This window comes from Chrysemys picta, chromosome 22 (genome assembly GCF_011386835.1).
Source record: "Chrysemys picta bellii isolate R12L10 chromosome 22, ASM1138683v2, whole genome shotgun sequence".
In the NCBI taxonomy this organism is placed as follows: domain Eukaryota; kingdom Metazoa; phylum Chordata; order Testudines; family Emydidae; genus Chrysemys; species Chrysemys picta.
Genome location: NC_088812.1, coordinates 19,636,167 through 19,656,807, shown reverse-complemented (window position 1 = coordinate 19,656,807; position 20,641 = coordinate 19,636,167). Strand labels below are relative to the sequence as shown.

The following is a 20,641-nucleotide window of genomic DNA, read 5'->3' as shown; positions in this document are numbered from 1 at the left end:
CATATAGAGTTAAATTTAGGAATATTAAGAGGGATATTGGTATAAGTAATGGGGAATATGAGAACAAAATGAAAGATTTGATGGGAAAGTGGGTGAGGGGCAAAGGTGTTACAAGCTTTGAGGGATTGTTGGATCTTGTTGCTCAAGAGCATTTCCTAGGCTGATGTAAAGCAGTGTCTATGGGACAAAGATGTAAAGTCTGTGAATGAGATGACGTCTCTTGCTCATGCCTTTGAACGGACCCAGGTGTCTATTGAAAACAAACCACTAAAAGAGGGTGTTTAAAGCTGGTGGGAAGGGAAGATCCCATTTTATCCCTAGCAAGAGGGAGGGTGACTGGGAGGCTGAGTACTCACCTCCCCAAAACCATTCCTCTAACCCTTGTCCCAAACATCCTGTAAAAGCAGAAGAGCCCAAAAGATGCTATCAATACAAGTCCAATGAGCATCTGAGAAATAAATGCCCTGTGCTAGGAGGAAGGAGGCAACTAATAGCTCATGTTAGTTCTGCTGTCCTCAACAGAGAAACCCCCCAAGCAATTGGAACCTATCATATTGGTTTTGTGAGGTTAGCCTCTGCAGAACCAGAAATGGAGCATGTTAAGGTTATCTAAATTAATGGCAGGGAGTACTTGGGGCAGAGGGATACAGGGGCCCAGATCTCTCTGGTTAAACAGAGTGTGGTCCCAAAGGCCAGTATGTTACCTGATCAAATGGCAGAGATTGTGGGGGTGGGCGAAAGCAGATTCCTCGTACCACTAGCTAAAATACATGTGGTGTGGGAAGATTTGGAAAGTGTTTTGACAGTGGGGGTAGTGAAACACCTCCTAGTCAACCTGCTTCTTGGTAATGATTTTTTCTGTGTTAAGGTTAAGGTATTTGCCTGCAGCAAGAAGGAATTTTATGCTGGGACCCCTGAGGGAAAGGGTAAGGTCTCGGGAACTGCTGAGAGAATGGGAGAGAGTCTCCTTGATTCCTCTGCAGCACGGGGAAGCCACATGCTTCCAGGTGGGAGGGTGGTTGAGACCAACTCCTGCACTGCAGCTGGAGGAAACGCCACCTCAGGAAGGGATGGGGGTGTAATGCCTGCCAGGAGAGAACTATCCAGGTTGTTGGCTGCCAGCAGGTCGCAGCTGAACCAGAGGCAAACCCGGCTCTAGGGAGCATAGAGAAATGGGTCCCAGAGAAGGGGCAGGGATCTCAGAAACCACTGAGGTGGGTGAGGATTCTGGTGGCTCTGTAACACAGGGAAGCAGGGTGCTTCCAAGTATGGGAGGGCCAGAGACTAGCTCCTTTCCAGCAGAAGACAATATCCCCTCAGGTGCAGGGGCAGGAGAGGTGTTGTCAGTGATTAAGGAAACTGTCCCAATTGTTAGCTGGCAGAGTTTTGCAGCTGAACAAGGGAGGAGACCCCTTCCTAGGGAGCACAGAGAAATGTGTCTTGGGAGGGGGCCCAGAGGAAGAGACTGGGGAAGGAATAGTGGGAGTACAGGAATGTCTCCTCACTGGTCACTGGGGAGAGGATGCCCAGGACAGAAGGGCTGAGTCAGTATCTGTGCACCCAGGCACTCAGCCTGTGACCCAGGTTTTGAGAAGGAACTGTGTAACTGACCTCCTGGAGGGGAGCAGTCACACAGCTGACTTCTCAGGGACAGAGAAAGGGGTGGCAGAGCGTACCCCAATCCAGGTCCCAGTTTTTCAGGATGCTATTTCTGATATGTGTTTGAAACGTAACTATCTCTTTAAACCAAGATGCAGCTCCAATGCCTGTGACAGCAGAGGAGTTGAGACCAGGAAATAGCCAGGTGGTAGTTTGTGAGAGTGCAAATGACCCCACTGACAGAGAAGGGGGTATTTTCCCCCAGGCTGGGGAGAGTCAGAGAGCAGTTATGGGAAAGCTGCTGGGAAAAGGTGCATCTGATCAAAGGGTAAACACACCTAGCCCAGAGAGCACAGATCACAGCCCTCTAGGGGGCAGAGAAGGACTCAGTGCTGGGAGGGGGAAACACTGGGTAACTCCAAAAAGGAAACTGGATTTTTTGCATATGTACAGTCCTGGGGTTGGGAGGTAGCCCCCCAAAGGGCCAGCCAGTGTGTAGGATTCACCTGGACCCTTATCTGCCCAGATTCTGAGATATCAAAATCCCAGAAACGTGATTAAATTAAGAGTCCACACAGAGGGGAACGCTGGAGGGAAAGAAAAGCCTGTGATTACATGGGAGAGAGTCAAAGGACACCCTGGGTAATGAACAAACTAATCTCAAACTACACTATCTGAACAGAGGGCGTGGTATCATAAAGATACTTGTAAACACCCGTCTGTGATTAAAAAAAAACAACTTGGTATTAATGTTAAGTTTTGGGATAAGAATTTGGTTATTGACATTAAACCTTATGGCACGGGGGGCTAATCTGTGGCTCCAGAGCCACATGCGGCTCTTCAGAAGTTAATATGCGGCTCCTTGTATAGGCACTGACTCTGGGGCTGGGGCTACAGGCACCAACATTTCAATGTGCCGGGGGGTGCTCACTGCTCAACCCCTGGCTCTGCCACAGGCCCTGCTCCCACTCCACCCCTTCCCGCCCCCTCCCCTCAGCCTGCAGTGCTCTCACTCCTCCCCGCTCACCCCCAGAGCCTCCTGCATGCCATGAAACAGCTGATGGGGAGGCACTGATCGGTGGGGCTGCTGGTGGGTGGGAGGCACTGGGAGGAGGGGGCGGGCTGATCAGGGGCTCCTGATGTATTACTGTGGCTCTTTGGCAATGTACATTGGTAAATTCTGGCTCCTTCTTAGGCTCAGGTTGGCCACCCCTGCCTTATGGTAACGCTAGTTCTCAGTTAATACCTGTGAACAGATTTAAAGCTTATCACAGCAGAGAAACCATAACAAACCTGGTTTGCTGTGTGAATGGGGAAACTGAGGCACGCCACCTCATGGCCTTGATGGCTGGATGCCAAGAGAACTATAACACAAACTGCCTTTGAGTTAGTCAGTGACCAACCCTCCTGCAGTAACCTAAGGGGGGAGGTATGACTTTCTATACCTCCCAGGCTGCAGAGAGCAAAGGGGGCACAGCAGTCCCAAGCTGCACCCTAGGGAGCCCATCACAGGGTCATAGGTTCAAAAGCAGGGATCCAGAGTGGGAAACACCGAGGAGAGTACCGTGGACAGCGCTCACTGCTCCTCAAAGGTGTCTAGGGAGCCAGCAGACACTATCTATAGGAACTCTGCCCGGATGCGTGAGACCAGGGAGGAACAGAAATAGGACCCACAGTCGCAGAGCACCCCCTCGTCTAGCATCCTCCTCCTGGCGTTGTAGACGGGCACTTTGGCCAGCACCAGGAGGAGGTTGCTGAGGAGGTCTCGTGACTTCGTGGGGCTGCGGACAGGGTGTGTGTATATGAAGAGGTGTGGGGAAAACTGCAGCCAGAACCTCAGCAGGGGGTTCTGGAAGAGCCGGAAAAGGGGCTGCAACCTGGTGCATTCCAGATAGGTGGGCGTCAGGGTCTCCCTCACGCTGCAAAATGGACAGGCATCAGGATGGGGGTGAACCGCACCAGGTACACGCCAGTGCTCACGGCTCCATGAAGGAGTGGCCAACCGATGTCCCCAGCAGGCCGAGGGACCAAGGTGGAGTACAGGTTGGCCCACCGGGGTTCCTCGTCCGGCCACTTGGTATCAGCATGTAGAGTCGTTCCCTAGGCACGGTTCAGAACGAACCAGCTGCAGGGCGCGCAGCCGTATCAGGTTGCAAAAAGGAGGGGGCTCGTGGGGCAGGGACCCAATGAAAAGGCCAGGGGTGACGGGCGGGCGGGGGGCACCCTCTCACAGGACCGTGCGTGTGGCCCAGACTCTGCTCTCATGCACAGGGAACAGCAGATATCACGAGTGCCAGCCACCCCCTCCCCCGGTCAACAGCCCCTCACTGTGCCCAGTGGTTATCACTAGTGCCGGCCAACCCTCCCCACAGCCGATCGCTGTGCCCAGTGGTTGTCACTAGTGTCAGCCATCCCCTCCCCCTCCCCACAGCCCCTTGCTGAGCCCAGTGGTTGTCACTAGTGCCAGCCGCCCCCTCCCCACAGCCCCTCGCTGTGCCCAGTGGTTATCACTGATGGTGCCAGCTGCCCCCGCCCCCGAACACAGCCCATCGCCAGCGTCACTCACCTTGGTGTGAGGCCCGAACTCCTCTGTGAGTTTCTTGAGTGGGGCATCGTACTCCAGCACCATCTGTGCCAGCCGGGCATAGCTGGGGTCGCTGCACGGGGGCAGAGATTTGGTTCACGCCCTCATGGCAAACTGCCCCCCAGGGCCTGGGTCACGCACCCCTCGGCAAACTGCCCCCCACTGCCTGGGTTGTGCACCCCACAGCAAACTGCCCCACCCCTCACTAAACTGCAGTGCAATGCCCGGGTCATGCACCTCATGGCAAATGACCTTGCAGGCTCTGCCAGTGCCCCGCACTCCTCTACATGGGCGCTACTTCTGGGATTTATACACTGCCCCCTGGAGCCCTCTGACCCATGCATACCCTGCAGCAGGGAGTCCCACTGGTTAACTCATCCCGTGGCCCGGCCCAGCACTGTATGAACCACTCTCTCCTGCATAACCCCCCTCAGTCCCCTCCCCACAGTTCCCTCTCACCCGCTGCCCTGGATCATCTCGTGGGCGCAGTTGTACATCCCAATCAGGGCTTTGCGGTCCTCGATGCGCGACAGCAACAGGATGACAGACGTGTAGGTCACCACCAGATCCAGGTAGTTCTTGGTGAGGTCGTAGTTCACATGCTGCGGGGGACCGCGTAGTGGGGGGTGTCAGTGACCAACAGTGTGTGTGTGTGTGCATGTGCAAGCGCTGCCCCCTGCTGGAGGGGATGAGCCCTGCTCTGTGTGTCTGCATGTGCAAGGGGGGGGCGTGTGTGTGCTGCCCCCTGCTGGAGGGGATGAGCCCTGCAATGCAATCTCACTGTTGTCTGCAGCGCATGGAGATGGAGGGTCCTGCAGAGAGGAGAGCTGCAAAACCAGCCACGCAGTGGGGACTCGCCCCCAGCCCAGCACCCCCCAGGCTGCTCCTTGCACACAGCCCTGCTGGCTGCCGGTATCGGGCGACATTCCTGGGGGAACAGCAGCCCCCGTGGGGTGGGACGGTGCTTGGTGCATTACGGGCCCACCGGAGATCGGGGCCCCAAGTGCTGCATGGACACAGAGCGAGAGGCCAGCCCTGCCTCTGGTAACTTACCCTCAGGATTATCCCTACTTTGCCAGTGGGCAGCTGGGGCCCAGAGAGGCTGAGAGGAGATGGCAGGTGCTGGAGGCACCGTTGGGGACAGTGCCTAGCCAAGCACCTGAGGATCTAGCCAGAGATCACACCAGGGATCTGTGGCTGAGTTGGGACTCAAAGCCAGATCCCCTGACTCCCAGCCCAGTGCATCATCCCCACAATCTTCCTGCCTCCCCAGGGAAGCAGAGACACCAGCAGTCTGTCCCCCGCTGTGCCCCTGCCCACGAACCACCCCTTGCAGCCCCCTGCCCACGCACCTCCCCCGCAGCCTGCTGTGCCCCTATCCACGAACCGTCCCCGCAGCCTGCTGTGCCCAGCCCACGCACCGCCCCTTGCAGTCCCCTGCCTATGCACCTCCCCCGCAGCCTGCTGTGCCCCGCCCACGCACCGCCCCTTGCCGTCCCCTGCCCCCGCACCTCCCCCGCAGCCCGCTGTGCCCGCCCACGCACTGCCCCTTGCAGCCCCCTGTCCATGCACCTCCCCCGCAGCCTGCTGTGCCCTTCCCACGCACCACCCCTTGCAGCCCCCTGTCCATGCACCACCCCCGCAGCCTGCTGTGCCCCTGCCCACGTGCTGCAGCCAAGGGATCTGCCCGGGACTCACGATGTCGAAGTAGCACTGGCTGGCATCGATGGTGTTCAGCAGCTCGTACACATGGTCCTGCCAAGGGAAGCTGTGTCAGTCGCACCTAAGGGTAGGTCTACACTACCCGCCTGAATTGGCGGGTAGAAATCGATCTCTCGGGGATCGAATTATTACGTCTTGTCGGGACGCAACAATCGATCCCCGAATCGACGCTCTTACTCCACCAGTGGAGGTGGGAGTAAGCGCCATCGACGGGGAGCCGCAGAGGTCGATTTTGCGGCCGTCCTCACAGCGGGGTAAGTTGGCTCCGATACGTCAAATTCAGCTACGCTATTCGCGTAGCTGAATTTGCGTATCTTAAATCAACCCCCCCCTGCAGTGAAGACCTGCCCTTAGAGTCAGGGGCTCAGAGCCCCCAGCTGTGATTCGCCCTCCCCCAGGCCTCAGCCCCAGCAGCCCCACACCGGGCCCGCCATTCCAGGACAGAGGGCTGTGTCAGTAGGGGCAGAGGGCTCCGCTACACACGTACAAGCCCTGGGTACGCTAAGGAGGGCAGGTGGCTTCCTCACCCAAGATTTGGCACCTACAGTAGGGTAAAGAGTCTCCCCAACACCCCCCTTCTGCTCCAGGAGCAACGGGCCCTGATGTAACTGGTGCCCAGGGTGCAGGGATGCAGACACCGGGCCTGGAATGAGCCATGGGGAAGAGCTCACGTGGAAGCTAGGGCCATGGGGCCGGCCACAGCCCCCGCAGCCTCCGTGACACAGGCAGCAGGTTTAAGCAGCACCTGCTCCATCCAACATGAACCGACTCAGATTGCTGCAAAGCAGGTGAGAGCTGGGTCCAGCATCCCCCCACGGGTGCCCATGACCACAGCATCTGGGCATGCAACAGTTTTCAACAGATTTACCCTCCTCAGTCCCGGGTTTACAGTGGCGCCATGGAGCCGGGCCCATGCTCAGAAGGGACCCCGGCCTGCTCCGCTTGCTCTGCGCTCCAGGACCCTACCAGCCGCTGGCTCCCCCCACCCACTACTTGCTCCTCTCGGCCTGCCCGCCAGCTGGCCGAGGGCTCCTCTCTGCTGCCGGCCCCACCCGCCAGCTCCTCTCTGGCCAGACCCCAGTGCACTTCCAGCTCTGAGCAGTCTCTGCTTCGCACCACCTGTGGGACCCCATCTGTCTCCCCAGAGCTGAGCCACCTGGGACAAGTGCAGAAGCCTGCCAGTTTCAGTCAAGTGGGGGGATGTTGGGCAGGGGCTTGCCTGGGCCCCTCCAGGCAAGCGGGTTCTGAGGGAGCCTGGCTGGGGCAGGCCCTGGCCTGGCAGATTGCACCACTCCCAAGGGGCTGCAGCAGTTCTGGCTGTGCCGCTGGCTCAGCTCGGCAGACAGTAGCCTCCCAGCAGGGCCAGTGAGTGCAGCCAGGAGGCATGGCGTGGAGCCTCCATGCTTCCAGCCATTGGCCGACACCCGCCATCTCCCCAGGGCTGTGGGGCCCCCTGCAGGTACTCACCCGGAACTCCATCACGTCCACGAAGGACTGGTAGTAGCTATTGAGCACTTTGATGATCTCTGCCTTCTCCTTGTGCACCGGGCCCAGGTGTTGCTAAAGCAAAGGGCAGACAAGGGGAGCAGATTTTACCCTGACTGGCCATGAGAGGAGCCAGCCGTGCCGCTGAGAACGCAGAGCCCTGCCATGGCACCAGCTACCCAACCCGTCACTGCTGGGGACAGAGATCACTGACACACACAGGGCTGGACGCAGCTGCCCTTGCGCATTCACCCCTGGGCATCTGCAGCCTTCAAGCTGGAGCTGGGTTGAGAACCCCCATGCCGGGGTGGTGCTGTGCGGATCCAAGCACTGCACCGGGGGGGGGACCTGTACAGATCCAAGCACTGCGCCGGCAGTGGTGGGGCTGTATGGATCTGAGCACTGTGCCAGCGGGAGGGAGGGGGACCTGTACAGATCCAAGCACTGCGCCGGCAGTGGTGGGGCTGTATGGATCTGAGCACTGCGCCGCCGGGGGGACCTGTACACATCCGAGCACCGCGCCAGCGGGGGTGGGGGCTATATGGATCCAAGCACCATGCCAGCGTGAGGGGGTGCCTGTAGAGGTCTGAGCACCATGCTGGCGGGGGGGGAGGCTGTATGTATCTGAGTGCCGTGTCAGGGCAGGAAGCTTATACTGATCGAAGTGGGAGCTGTACCATGGGGCAGGGGCTGAGCCTTTGGCTGAGGGAGACTGCTCACCGTGCTGCTCCGTGCGTCCACATTTGGGAACTTCTTGTTGATGTATTTGATGGACGGCTCCATGGTCTTCTCGGTGAAGAAGGGGGGTTTGGACCTGGGGTCTGAGCACGTCTGTAACAGAGAAAGCCCCAGTGTGTCAGCAGGGATGATCCTCCAGGCAGGGCAGGGACAGTTCCAGGGGCTCCTGCTGTCCACAGTCAGAACTGTCCTGCACTCACGCAAACAGGTACCGCCTGACTGCCAGATAAATCTATCCCTTGCCCAATAGTGGTGCTCCTCAATGAGCACCCCCAGCTCCTGCTATCCCAGCCCTGGGCTCCTCTCTCCCCTCCCCACCAGCTCTGTCAATGCCCCTCGACCCTGGCTTGCCGCAGGGGCGCCAGTTAGGAGGGACAGTTTCGGACAGGAGGTGTGCTTTTAACTGCACAGCATGAGTGTGGAATGTGAGTTGGCAGAGGAGACCTGCTGCTCCCAGCCTGTGCCCCTGGGGCAGGGCGTCAGGATTCTGTTTACAAACAGAGGCAGAGTGATTAAGATAAGAAAGGTTTCAGAGTAGCAGCCCTGTTAGTCTGTATCCGCAATAAGAACAGGAGTACTTGTGGCACCTTAGAGACTAACAAATTTATTAGAGCATAAGCTTTCGTGGACGCTTATGCTCTAATAAATTTGTTAGTCTCTAAGGTGCCACAAGTACTCCTGTTCTTTTTAAGATAAGAAAGGGCTGGTAATTAAATTAAGGATCTGGAAGTCCTTAGATGGGGGAGGGGTGTTGGAACAAATTGCAGAGAGTCCAGCGGAGGGCAACAAAAATGATTAGGGGGCTGGGGCACATGACTTACGAGGAGAGGCTGAGGGAACTGGGGTTATTTAGTCTGCAGAAGAGAAGAATGAGGGGGGATTTGATAGCAGCCTTCAACTACCTGAAAAGGGGTTCCACAGAGGATGGAGCTTGGCTGTTCTCAGTGGTGGCAGATGACAGAACTAAGGCATTGGCTACACTGGCGCTGTACAGCGCTGTAACTTGCTGCGCTCAGGGGTGTAAAAACACACACACCCCCGAGCACAGTGAGTGCAGCGCTGCAAAGTGCCAGTGTAATCAGCGCCTGCAGCGCTCGCAGCGCTGCAAGCTATTCTGCTCGGAAAGGTGGAGTACTTGCTCTCACAGCGCTGGCGGCAGCGCTGCAAATTCTCAAGTGTAGCCAACAGGGCTGGCTCTGGCTCTTCTGCCGCCCCAGGCAAAAAAGCCTCCCGGCTCCCCGGTGGGGAGCACCGCAGTGCTGGGGGAGGGTGGCAAGCCCGCCACGGCTCCGCTCTCCCTGGCTGGCCAGAGCGCCGGGGGAGGGCGGCCCCGCTCTCCCCAACTGGCCGGAGTGCCGGGAGGAGGGCGGCGAGCCCGCCACGGTTCTGCTCTCCCCGGCGGCCGGAGCGCCAGGAGGAGGGCAGAGAGCCCGGCCGCGGCCCCGCTCTCCCCAGCTGGCTGGAGCGCCGGGGGAGGGCGGCCCCGCTCTCCCCAGCCGGCCGGAGCGCCGGGGGGTGGCGGTGAGCCCGGCCGCAGCCCCGCTCTCCCCGGCTGGCCGCAGTGCTGGGGGAGGGCGGCAAGCCCGCCACAGCTCCACTCTCCCTGGCTGGCCAGAGCACCGGGGGAGGACAACCCCGCTCTCCCCGACCGGCTGGAGTGCCGGGAAGAGGGCGGCGAGCCCGCCACGGCTCCGCTCTCCTCGGTGGCCGGAGTGCCGGAGGGAGGGCAGCGAGCCCGACCGGCTGGAGCGGCGGGAGGAGAGCCCAGCCGCGGCCCCGCTCTCCCCAGCCGGCCGGAGCGCCGGGGGAGGGCGGCCCCGCTCTCCCCGGCCGGCTGGAGTGCCGGGAGGAAGGCAGAGAGCCCGGCCGCGGCCCCGCTCTCCCCAGGGGAGCGCCGCCCCCATCCAGGTGCTGCCCCAAGCACATGCTTGGAGGGCTGGTGCCTGGAGCCGGCCCTGGTAGCCAAGGCCAAGGAGTAATGGTCTCAAGTTGCAGTGGGGGAGGTCAAGGGTGGATATTAGGAAACACTATTTCACTAAGAGGGTGGTGAAGCAGTGGAATGGGTTACCTAGGGAAGTGGTGGAATCTCCTTCCTTAGAGGTTTTTAAGGTCAGGCTGGGATGATTTAGTTGGGGATTGGTCCTGCTTTGAGCAGGGGGTTGGACTAGATGACCTCCTGAGGTCCCTTCCAACCCTGATCTTCTATGATTCCATGAAGAGAGAACAGGGGATTCAGAAGACACACAGCCAAGCCCTCTAAGCCAAGGTTACATTGAGAAAAGGGGTAGATTTGAGGGTGTAGGTGAAAATAAGGGGCCAATACCCAGGGAAGGGATAGCAGTGGTATAGAGAAGTTCCCACTCTACCTGTGGTACTTATGTGGCCCCATCACCATAGTATCTGAGTGCCTCACAATGTCTAACCTCTTTCTTCTCACAGCCTCACTGAGGTCGAGCAGTGCTGTTATCCCCATTGTACAGGTGGGGCACTGAGGCACACATAGACTAAAGGACAGATTTTCAAAGGTATTAAGCACCTCGTGAGATTCTCAAAAGCACCTGGGTTTGGTGCTTTGTAAACCCCACTAGATGCGTAGCTGCCTCTTTGGGTGCCTAAAAACCTTTGAAATTCTGTCCCTAAGGCACTGGCCTGAGGTCATACAGGAAGTCCATGGGGGGGGGGGGGAAGGCGGCGTAGAACCCAGGTCTCTTAAGGCTAATTCCCTATCCACTGGACCAGCCTAGCTCTGCTCCGTGCTGCAAAAGAGAGGACTCTGATAGATGGGAGCAAAACCAATAAGGCCAGTTTTCTGAGCCTCCTGCAAACAATCCCCGGTGATTGGGAAGGATTCATCGTTGACAGCATGAAAAGCAGCAGGGAGGTCAGGAAGAACATGAGAGGAGATTACTTAGGCTCCAAGGGGTGGCAGGTTCTGCCCCAGGGCTGGGTTGTAGCGCGATGGCTGCTGTGCAATTTTACATTTTAACTGAAAACCATTTTGTTTTGTCATTTTTTTGTTCTGAGTTTGAGAAAAGGAAGGAATGAGTAAGTGTTGTATGAGTATCAGATTATGTCTCAAATTCTTAGGGTTTCAGCTGAATCCAGGCTAATTCCAGAACAAGGAACACAAATTGCATGCACAGAGACCATAAAGTTGACAATTATTGTCATGATTTGTATTATTCATTGGGCCCCATCTGGGTGCTCAGCAATGTTCAGAATATGCCAGAAAATGTAGTTCCTGAGCCAATGTGTATAAAATGTGTAGCCCTGGATAAGATGGCTCAGATATTTAAGTATGAAGTGTGTAGTAGAAAGAGAGCCTGAGACATGAGTCCTTGGATCCGAGACCTGATCTTAGGCCTGAGGCCTGAACTAAAGTGGTATTTAGGCCCTTCTAATATAAAGCAAAGTTAGCAAAAGTCAGGCTGTGAGCAGAAGTCAGGCTCTGCCTGCGTACAGGCTCACAGAACCTGGCAAGACCAGAGCTGGAATTGCAAAAAGCACCCACATGAGAAGTGCTAGGCACAGGACACTCACACAAACACATTCCAGAAGGGTAGTACCAGAACACCCCGATACCAAGTACAAAGAGGTATCTCAGAGTGAGTGTCAGTGGTCAGCCTAGGGGGCAGTGGAAAGTCCACCACTGACTGAGTTGCATCCATGATCACGGGCATATGTGTTTTAGTATCCCCGTACAATCTGCCAGATGTTATTACTGTGCTTTGTCGACAATAAACCTGACCGAGTGTCTATGCTACTATCGGGTCTGTGGTTAATGAGCAGTTCAATGCGGTACTGACTATCTGGCCAGAGCCACTGCAGCACGCAGAGTGAACAACAAGTGTATAAGTTTCAGAGTAACAGCCGTGTTAGTCTGTATCCGCAAAAAGAAGAACAGGAGTACTTGTGGCACCTTAGAGACTAACAAATTTATTAGAGCATAAGCTTTCGTGGACTACAGTCCACGAAAGCTTATGCTCTAATAAATTTGTTAGTCTCTAAGGTGCCACAAGTACTCCTGTTCTTCTTTTAACAAGTGTATAGTTATTCAGCACATGTTAATATCTATGAGTTCCCTGTGGGTCCGGGGACAGAATAGGCCCACTGCTCCTCCTGCATGTCGTAAGAGGTGACTGAAAGGAGCTGCCTGAAGAGGGATGGGCTCCGCCAAGTTAGAAATTTGCCCAAGACACACCATGTGATGAGCAAGTCAACGATGTCCATACCGGATTGATCACAGCCCGGGTTAATAATGACCGTGCCATCCGTCTCCCACCAGGGCAGACGCGACAAGTATACTACTGGTGTAACCCCAATAGAGAGGATCCGTGGAAGAGATAACATCACCATAGACACACGGAATGTAAGGACATTGAGACAAATAGGGAAGTTGAAAGAACTCACGTACGAAATGGAACAATACATCTGGCACCTCCTAGGAATCTCTGAGGTCAGATGGAAGAACTTTGGAGAGATACTAATAGAAGAAGGCCATGTGCTCTATTACATTGGAGAGGACAAACATGTCAATGGCGCAGGATTTCTTGTGCATAAAGATATCAAGAATTCAGTATTAGGATGCCGCCCAATGTCGAGCAGGCTTATTTCCATCCGTCTAAAGGCAGTACTGTTTAATATCACAGTGGTACAAGTCTACGCCCCTACAACAGACTATGACGATGAGCAATTTGAAGATTTTTACAATCAGCTCCAAGACATCATCAAGAAGGTACACAAGAAAGATATCCTGATTATACAAGGAGATTGGAATGCTAAAATGGGTACTGATGCACAGGCAGATTGGCGAGATTATTGTGGCCCTTTCTGTAATGCGGTAACCAATGAGAGAGGATTGAGACTTTTGGAGTTTGCCAGCTATAACAATCTGGTTCTTGTAAACACATTAGTAGCACATAAAGCATCCAGACAATCAACATGGCACGCACCTAATGGTCTACATCACAGCCAGATCGACTACATCATGGTGCAAAACCGATTTCATTCTGGGATTAACAGAGCTAAAACAAGGAGCTTCCCCGATGCTGATACTGGAAGTGATCACAAGCTTGTGATGCTAAATTTTTGGCTGCGGCTAAGGAAAATTGTCAGGCCAAAGTTCACCAGAACCAAGTTTGACTTAGAAAGACTCAGAGACTGAAACATTGCAGAGACATTTCAAACAATGATCGGCAGAAAATTTGCCCCGCTACTTGCTTTAGCGGAAGACATAGAAACAATGACTAACAATTTCAATGCTGTAATGAATGAGGTAGCAATGGACATCCCTGGGAAACATCGTAAGAAGACAAAACCATGGGCTACACTACAAGTGTGATATTAGAAGAGAACTTAAGAGAGACAAGAACAGCACTGAGGGAGCTGATAAATATAGAGGGATTGGCAGAAAGATCAAGAAAGGAATGAAGGTGGCCAAGGACATATGGATTGAAAAACAATGCTCCAAAATTGAAGAGTGTATCAATAATAAAAATAGCAAACGAGCCTTCCAGGTTGTAAAAGATCTGACGAAGGAAAGATGGACCAAAGGTAATGCAATTCAAGATAAAGAAGGGAACAGTCTTACAGAAGAAAGTGACATCATCAATAGATGGACAAACTACTGCTCTGATCTGTACAACCACCAGACAAATGGAGATCCTAGTGTCTTAGACAGTCCAGATTCAACAGGCGAGAATGACTTTCCAGTACAACGTGAAGAAGTACCACAGAACAGATTTTCAACCTTCGTGTTTTATGTGAGAAGTACTTACAACACTAGCAAGACATCTACCACGTCTTTGTTGACTTCAAGAAGGCATTTGACAGAGTATGGCATGAAGCTCTCTGGGCAACCATGAAGAAGTACAATGTTGGTCATAAGCTTATTCTTACCATTAAACAACTGTATGCCAAGGCCAGCAGTGCAGTTCTCATTAATAGCACAATAGGAGCAGGGCCGGCTTTAGCAAGAGCGGGGCCCGATTCCTGGGGGTGTGGCTTGCCCCAAGCCCCGCCCCCAGGAATCGGGCTGCGCTCCGGCCGGAGCTCCAGCCGGGGTCGTGGGGCTTGGGTCTGGCCCGGAGCCGCTCAGCCGAGGCCGGGCTGGAGCTGAGCCAGGGGGCCGGGCCCGAGCCGAACCCGAGCCGGGCTGGACACGGGCCGGACCCGAGCCAAGCCAGGGGGCCGGGCCCGAGCTGAGCTGAGCCAAGCCGCGGGGGCCAGGCCCGAGCTGAGCCGGGCCCGAGCCGAGCCAAGCCGATCCAAGCCAAGCCACGGGGGCCGAGCCAAGCCAAGCCGAGCCAAGCCGAGCCGCGGGGGCCGGGCCCGAGCCGAGTCCGAGCCGAGCCGCGGGGGCCGGGCCCGAGCTGAGCCGCGGGGGCTGGGCCAGGCCAGGCCGGGCCTGAGCCAAGCTGCGGGGCCTGGACCGGACCTGAGCCGAGCCGCGGGGGCCAGGACGGAGCCGAGCAGAGCGGGCCGGGCTGGTACACTCGGCCAGAACCGGGGCCGGCGCCCCAGGGCCGGAGCTGCTGGGGCTGGAGGTGCTCGGCCGGGGCTGGACTGGGCCGCGCCGTGCCGCGCCTCCCCGGAGCGCTTCTCACGTTCCCCTCCCACACCCCTGACTCAGCTTACCAGGTGCTACCTGCCTGCCCCTGCTTCTTTTCAGGCTTCAAGAATAGCTTTCTTTAGGTATAGCTTAAAGGTTACAAGCAAAACAAAAGCACCTGGGGTGAGCACAGAGGAATCCACCAGCCATAACGAAATAAAAGGAATAAACCTAATCGCGTCTTCCTAGACATTTCCTGATCTACTTACATATCTGGGGTTTTAAATCAGTAGTTTCTAGGTATGATACTGATGATTTTTCAAACCTGGCCCAAGCTTCTTGCAGCGTAACTCTGTTCTGTTTGCATCTTCCCGGGAGAACAACAACAGACAGACAAAAGTGGAGTCTTGTTTCAATTTTAAAAAGTTCTAGCCTTCCCATTGGCTCTTTTGGCCAGGTGCCCACTCACTTCCTTTTACCTATGCATAGTAGTGAGACTTTTTAACCCTTTATAGGTAGAGCAATTAGAGAACAGCTACTAAGAGGGATTTTATAGCTACTGGCTGGCTGGATGTCCATAAAAGGGAGTCGTTTGCCCCCCCCCCCCGCCCTTCATTTATCACAACAACATAAGAGTGGTCAGGAATGGACTTCGCGGAGACTCAAGCACTGACACACAATCCTCAGGGGTGGAGACAATTGGTTGATTGCTCATCAATGAGGGTGCCCCAACGACCAATGCAATTATGGGAGTAATGATGATGAATATCTGGGTGGAGGTGCTGATGGCAATAGAAGTTTTACTTCATGAAAGACTAAAATATTTGACCCTCCAACTTTCTTTCAAGAGGAAGAGCTGCCCAGAGCTCATGTGCCTGTTTATTTTCCTTTCCTGCCTATAGTAGCCGTGAGATACCTCAGAAGACTCAATTTTTTTCTCAACTTTAAAATGTGGAATTTTCTTGGTGTTTGATTTTAAATAGGGCTGTCAATTAAATCGCACTTAACTCATGCGATCAACTCAAACAAATTAATTGTGATGAATCACAGTTTTAATCACACTGTTAAACAATCATAGAATACCAATTGAAATTTATTAAATATTTTGGATGTTTTTCTATATTTTCAAATATATTGATTTCAATTACAACACAGAATACAAAGTGTACAGTGCTCACTTAATATTATTATTTTTATTACAAATATTTGCACTGTAAAAATGATAAACAAAAGAAATAGTATTTTTCAATTCACCTCATACAAGTACTGTAGTGCTGTGTGTGACATCCACTGACCACCCTACCAAAACAATCCAGTATGTGACACCCACTCAGCACCTTACCCTAACAATCCAGTGTGTGGCACTCCCTGAGGAGCTTACCAAAACAATATAGTGTGTGACACCCTGTGAGCAAAACAATCCAGTTTGTGACACTCACCGAGAACTCTACCAAAACATCCAGTGTGTGCCACCCACTCAGCACCCTACAATAAGAATTCAGTGTGAGACACCCACTGAGCACCCTACCGCAAATTCCAGTGTGTGACACCCACTGAGCACCCTACCAAGACAATCCAGTGTGTGATGCCCACTGAGCACCCTACCAAGACAATCCAGTGTGTGACGCCCACTGAGCACCCTACCAAGACAATCCAGTGTGTGACGCCCACTGAGCACCCTACCAAAACAATCCAGTGTATGACATCTCCTGAGTATGCTACCAAAACAATCCAGTGTGTGAGACTAACTGAGCTCCCTACTAAAACAATCCTGGCTGTGACAGCCACTGAGCACCTGTGACATTGTGAGTGTAATATAATATCTCATTGAAAGGTGATAGGGCCAGAAAGAGTTAATTAACTCACAGACTGACCTGACCCATCGTGGAACTTTAGAGACTGGTTAGGAAAATATGTAAATGCATAGAGCTTTAACATGCAAGCCTGCAATGTTAGAGACTGAAGGGTAGATGTTTGCTCAGGTCTTGTGATGTAAGCAAACAAGTCTTGTCTATTGCTATAGCTTTGAGTCAAAGATCAAAAAGGAGTATTAACATTTAGGAAGACACTTGAGTGAAATAGTATTATTGTCTATATGTCTCTTTGAAGGTTGTGGTAACCTGTATCTGAACTGTTTAATGGATAAATTATCCTGTGCTAATTCCCATGATGTTTAGGAGAAGGAAAGTTAAGCCTATTGTTTTCTCAGGCCAAAAGGCTGCAGGAAATGTATAAAAACTCTGGGACATGATCCTTCTTCATCTCAGATCTGCTTTGGGTTTCAAGAGGGGGAAACCTTAAGCCATAAGGATTGAGATCCCCAGTCACTGACTGGAGTCACCCTGAATATGGACATTGGACTATAACCTACGAACTATATCTAAAAGGACTTTTGGCAACTACAAGCTCACCTTTGCTATGTATCTGAACCTCAAGAATTTAATTCAAGTCTGTATGTATTGATCTTTTAACCAATACTCTCTCTCTTTTCTTTTTTAATAAATTTTAGCTTAGTTAATAAGAATTGGCTATAAGAGTGTATTTTGGGTAAGATCTAAGTTATAATTGGACCTGGGTGTGTGGCTGATCCTTTGGGATTGGAAGAACCTTTTATTTTATATGATGAGATAAGATTTTCAGTAATCATCATCATATCTGGCATGTGTGTCTGGATGGAGGCTTGAGGCTGGGCATTTTAAGGGAACTGCGTTGTTTGGACTTCTGAGTAACCAGTGAGGTAGTAATACAGGAGCTGTTTAGTGCTGGCTTGGTAAATCTAAGTATTGGAATATCCACCAGCTTTTGGGGTTTGTCTGCCCCGTTTTGTTTGCAGTTCTCCTAGAGTTACCATATTTCAACACTGAAAAAAGAGGACACTCCACAGGGGCCCTGGCCCTGCCCCAACTCCACCCCTTCCCCACCCTTGGCCCCGTCCCTTCACCGCCCCCATTCCAACCCCTTTCCCAAAGTCCCTGCCCCAACTCTTCCCCCTCCTCTGAGCACCCCACATTCCCCCTCCTCCCTCCTGCTCTGATCTTGGTTGGGCGTTGCTAAGTGCTTCCCTGCTCCCCACTCGCCCTGCAGCCTCTGCACCCTCCCTTACCCTGCAGCCTCTGTGACCCTGCTCCCCACTCACCCTGCAGCCCCTGCACCCCCCACCCCTGCACCCCCTGTGACCCCTGCTCCTCACTCGCCCTGCAGCCCCTGCACTGCCCCTGCAGCCTCTGCGCCCCCCGCTGCCCTGCCCCTGCGCCCCCCTACCCCTGCAGCCTCTATGCCCCTGCCTGCCCTGCTCCTCCTCACCCTGCAGCCTCTGCACCCCCCGCGTGCCCTGCTCCCCCGCTCACCAGGCAGCCTCTGCTTGGCGGGGCTTCGGACGCTCAGCAGTGACCGGGGCGGCACAGGTCCCTGCAGCCCCGGCACACGCCGCACTTCGCGCCCCGCGCTGCAGCCTCCTTCCTGCCGCCGCCAAGCACGTTCCCCGGCCTGTCTGTCCCCGCTGGAAACAGCTCCCGCGATGCCGGGGCCGCAGAAAGGGTCCCCCAATGGCCGGGGGGGTCCCCGCCCGCGAGGAAAGCCCAAGCTGCTGGCTGGGCCCAGCCTCCCCGTGGTCCTGTGGGCTCGGCTAGGGTGCGTTGTCCGCCCGGTCTGCGGGGGCAGCAGCGGCCCCTCCGCCACCTTCTGCGGCTGCGCCCCACCCCCTGCCCGAGCTTGCTACAATGCAGCCCAGGCAGCTGGGCTGTGCTGCGGACCCGGCGGGTCATACTGCGGCCAGGCAGACCCTGGCTTATGCCTCCCTATTTTCCCGGACATGTTCGGCTTTTTGGAAATTCCCTCCAGACGGGCATTTGAGGACCAAAAAGCCGGACATGTCTGCGGAAATCCGGACGTATGGTAACCCTAAGTTCTCCCTAATTAAGTGACCTCAGCTGGTTCCCACGGGCAGCATCGTCACAGTGGTGTAGTCGTGCAAGGATCCACAGAACTAGGTAAATTAAGCTTTGGGTCAGAACCCCACGCTATCCAAATTTTGGGATTGAGAGTTTGGTTGGTTAAAGAGCAGTTGCAATGGGTGAGCAAAGAGCATATGAGGGTCTTGACAAAAAAGCCCTGGAAGATTTGTATTCAGAGAAAGGGATAAGCTTTAGAAAGAAAGCTACAAATCAAGAACTGAGAGATCTGCTAATGGCCAGTGATCAGGAGGCAGGAGCACAGCCCTTACCTGAGGCTACAGAAGATGCAGAAAAAATTAGAGTGCAAAAGGCAGCAAATAAACTGCAACTTGAGCATGAACGGAATCTAGCAGATCTTCGACTGCTGGAAAAGCAAAAGATAGCTGAATTAGAAAAAGAAGCTGAAGAAAGGAAGACTAGAGCTCAACAGATGCAACAGGAAACGGCCAGGCTTCAGCTATGAGTATTGGAAGAGCAGAGAAAGTCACCACCCCGTCTGGTGCTCCACTTCCCCACCACCACGAGAAAAACTGGATGAGGATGTGTTCTATTTATAATGATACTGAGGATATAGAGGAGTTTTTGTCTACATTTGAACGCCTCTGCAAGCTCTACCAGATCCCTGATGATCAGTGAATGCCTGTCCTGCTGACCAGACTGACTGGAAAAGCCAGGGAGGTATTTAATGAACTGGGGGAACAAGAAGCCTTGGATTATGAGTGGTTTAAAGATTCTGTGTTAAGGCGATTCAGGGTTACTCCTGATTCTTACAGGGTTAAGTTTAGAAAGTTTAAAACATCTAATGATTGTTCTTTTGTAGAATGTGCTCATAAGCTGATGGGTTTTGTTTAAAAGTGGGTTGTGAGAGCAAAGGCGCATAGGAGTTTTGAAAAACTGCTGGATTTAATAACTTTGGAACAGTTCTTAGATATTATGCCTGACCATTGAGAGCAGCTGTGTGTGATAGGGACCCTGAGTCAGTTCTACAGGCTGCAGAGGTTGCGGATGCCTATGCCCAAAACAGGGCTCGAGAAGGGAATAAACCCCAGGGGAAAATTAATCACCATTCTCCCCAGTTCAAGAGGAGGGAAGGATTTAAAAGTAAAACTAGCCCTGACTCTTCTAAGCGAACTCATGGGGGCCCAGAGGGCAGAAGCTCTCACCCCAAGAATAAACAGGTTACATGCTATCACTGTGCTGTGCTTGGCCACATGAGACCAGATTGCCCGACCCTGAAGGGCAGTCCAAAACCAGCAACCCCAAATGCCACGGTAAATGCTAATCCTGTTATTATAAACTCACAGGCAAGCCACACAGAGCCCAGAGCTGGTGCTCTGTGTGCAAATGCTGTTTCTATTGTCTCTGAAGAATTTGACCTTAAAACTCATATTAAAGCTAAATATGGGGGAAATCATGCAGAGTTTATTAGCAGTGCAGAAGTGAATGGAGTAAGATGTATGGCATGGAGGGACACCACAGCAGCTATTACTCTGGTTAAAGCAAGTCTTGTCAGGAAGGAAGATTATTTGCCAGGTGAAAGTGTAACAGTTATAGCCTTATCTGAGTATTTTGTCAGGGTGCCTTTGGCTAAAATCCACCTTAAATGGAAGGGATTTGAGGGCATCATGATTGTGGGAGTGAAAAACACAATCCCTAAGGATCTTATGATTGGGAATGATATTAAAGCTGTGTTCAGTCAAGTTAACATAAACCATGCACAGGAGAGGATTAATCCTAAGGTTGTGTCTATGGAGGTTTTCTCCAAAAGTTTGTCTTTGGAAAGTAGCTGTTTAGCTGTGAATGAAGTTTCTGAATGTCTATCTAATGTCTCAGAGATAAATCTGGACTTAGAACAAGACAAGGAAGAGGAGGACAAGATTTTGGAGGAGCCTAGGCAGCCTTGTGAGCTGATGGCTTTGTCTAGTCAGCAGTTTGGGAAGGCAAGGATAGTGGGAAATGAGTGTCCCTATACCTTACCTGTTACCTGTGTGGAGAATTGTGACAGTGAAG

General features: G+C 53.4%; 2 protein-coding genes across 4 annotated transcripts in view; one reads left to right on the top strand and one right to left on the bottom strand.

The window, feature by feature from the left end:
- Window positions 1-20,641, bottom strand: part of NCKAP1L (NCK associated protein 1 like) — a 91,950-nt gene that overhangs the window by 62,292 nt on the left and 9,017 nt on the right. For 2 of the 3 annotated variants that reach the window (XM_065576410.1, XM_065576409.1), the window contains exons 2-6: window positions 8,111-8,221; window positions 7,373-7,465; window positions 5,882-5,938; window positions 4,643-4,785; window positions 4,166-4,256 (exon numbers count right to left, since the gene is read on the bottom strand). In XM_065576410.1, coding sequence (XP_065432482.1) covers window positions 4,166-4,256; window positions 4,643-4,785; window positions 5,882-5,938; window positions 7,373-7,465; window positions 8,111-8,221 — 495 coding nt within the window. Of the gene's footprint in view, window positions 1-4,165; window positions 4,257-4,642; window positions 4,786-5,881; window positions 5,939-7,372; window positions 7,466-8,067; window positions 8,222-20,641 lie in introns of those variants that run through there. The other variant, XM_042858927.2, reaches the window with a different exon arrangement.
- The window catches only part of LOC101942172 (gametocyte-specific factor 1-like), a 36,969-nt gene continuing 35,483 nt past the window's right edge, over window positions 19,156-20,641 (top strand). Inside the window, exon 1 of the mRNA XM_042844776.2 lies at window positions 19,156-19,309. The gene's annotated coding sequence lies outside the window, so the exon portion shown is untranslated. The remainder of the gene's footprint in view (window positions 19,310-20,641) is intronic.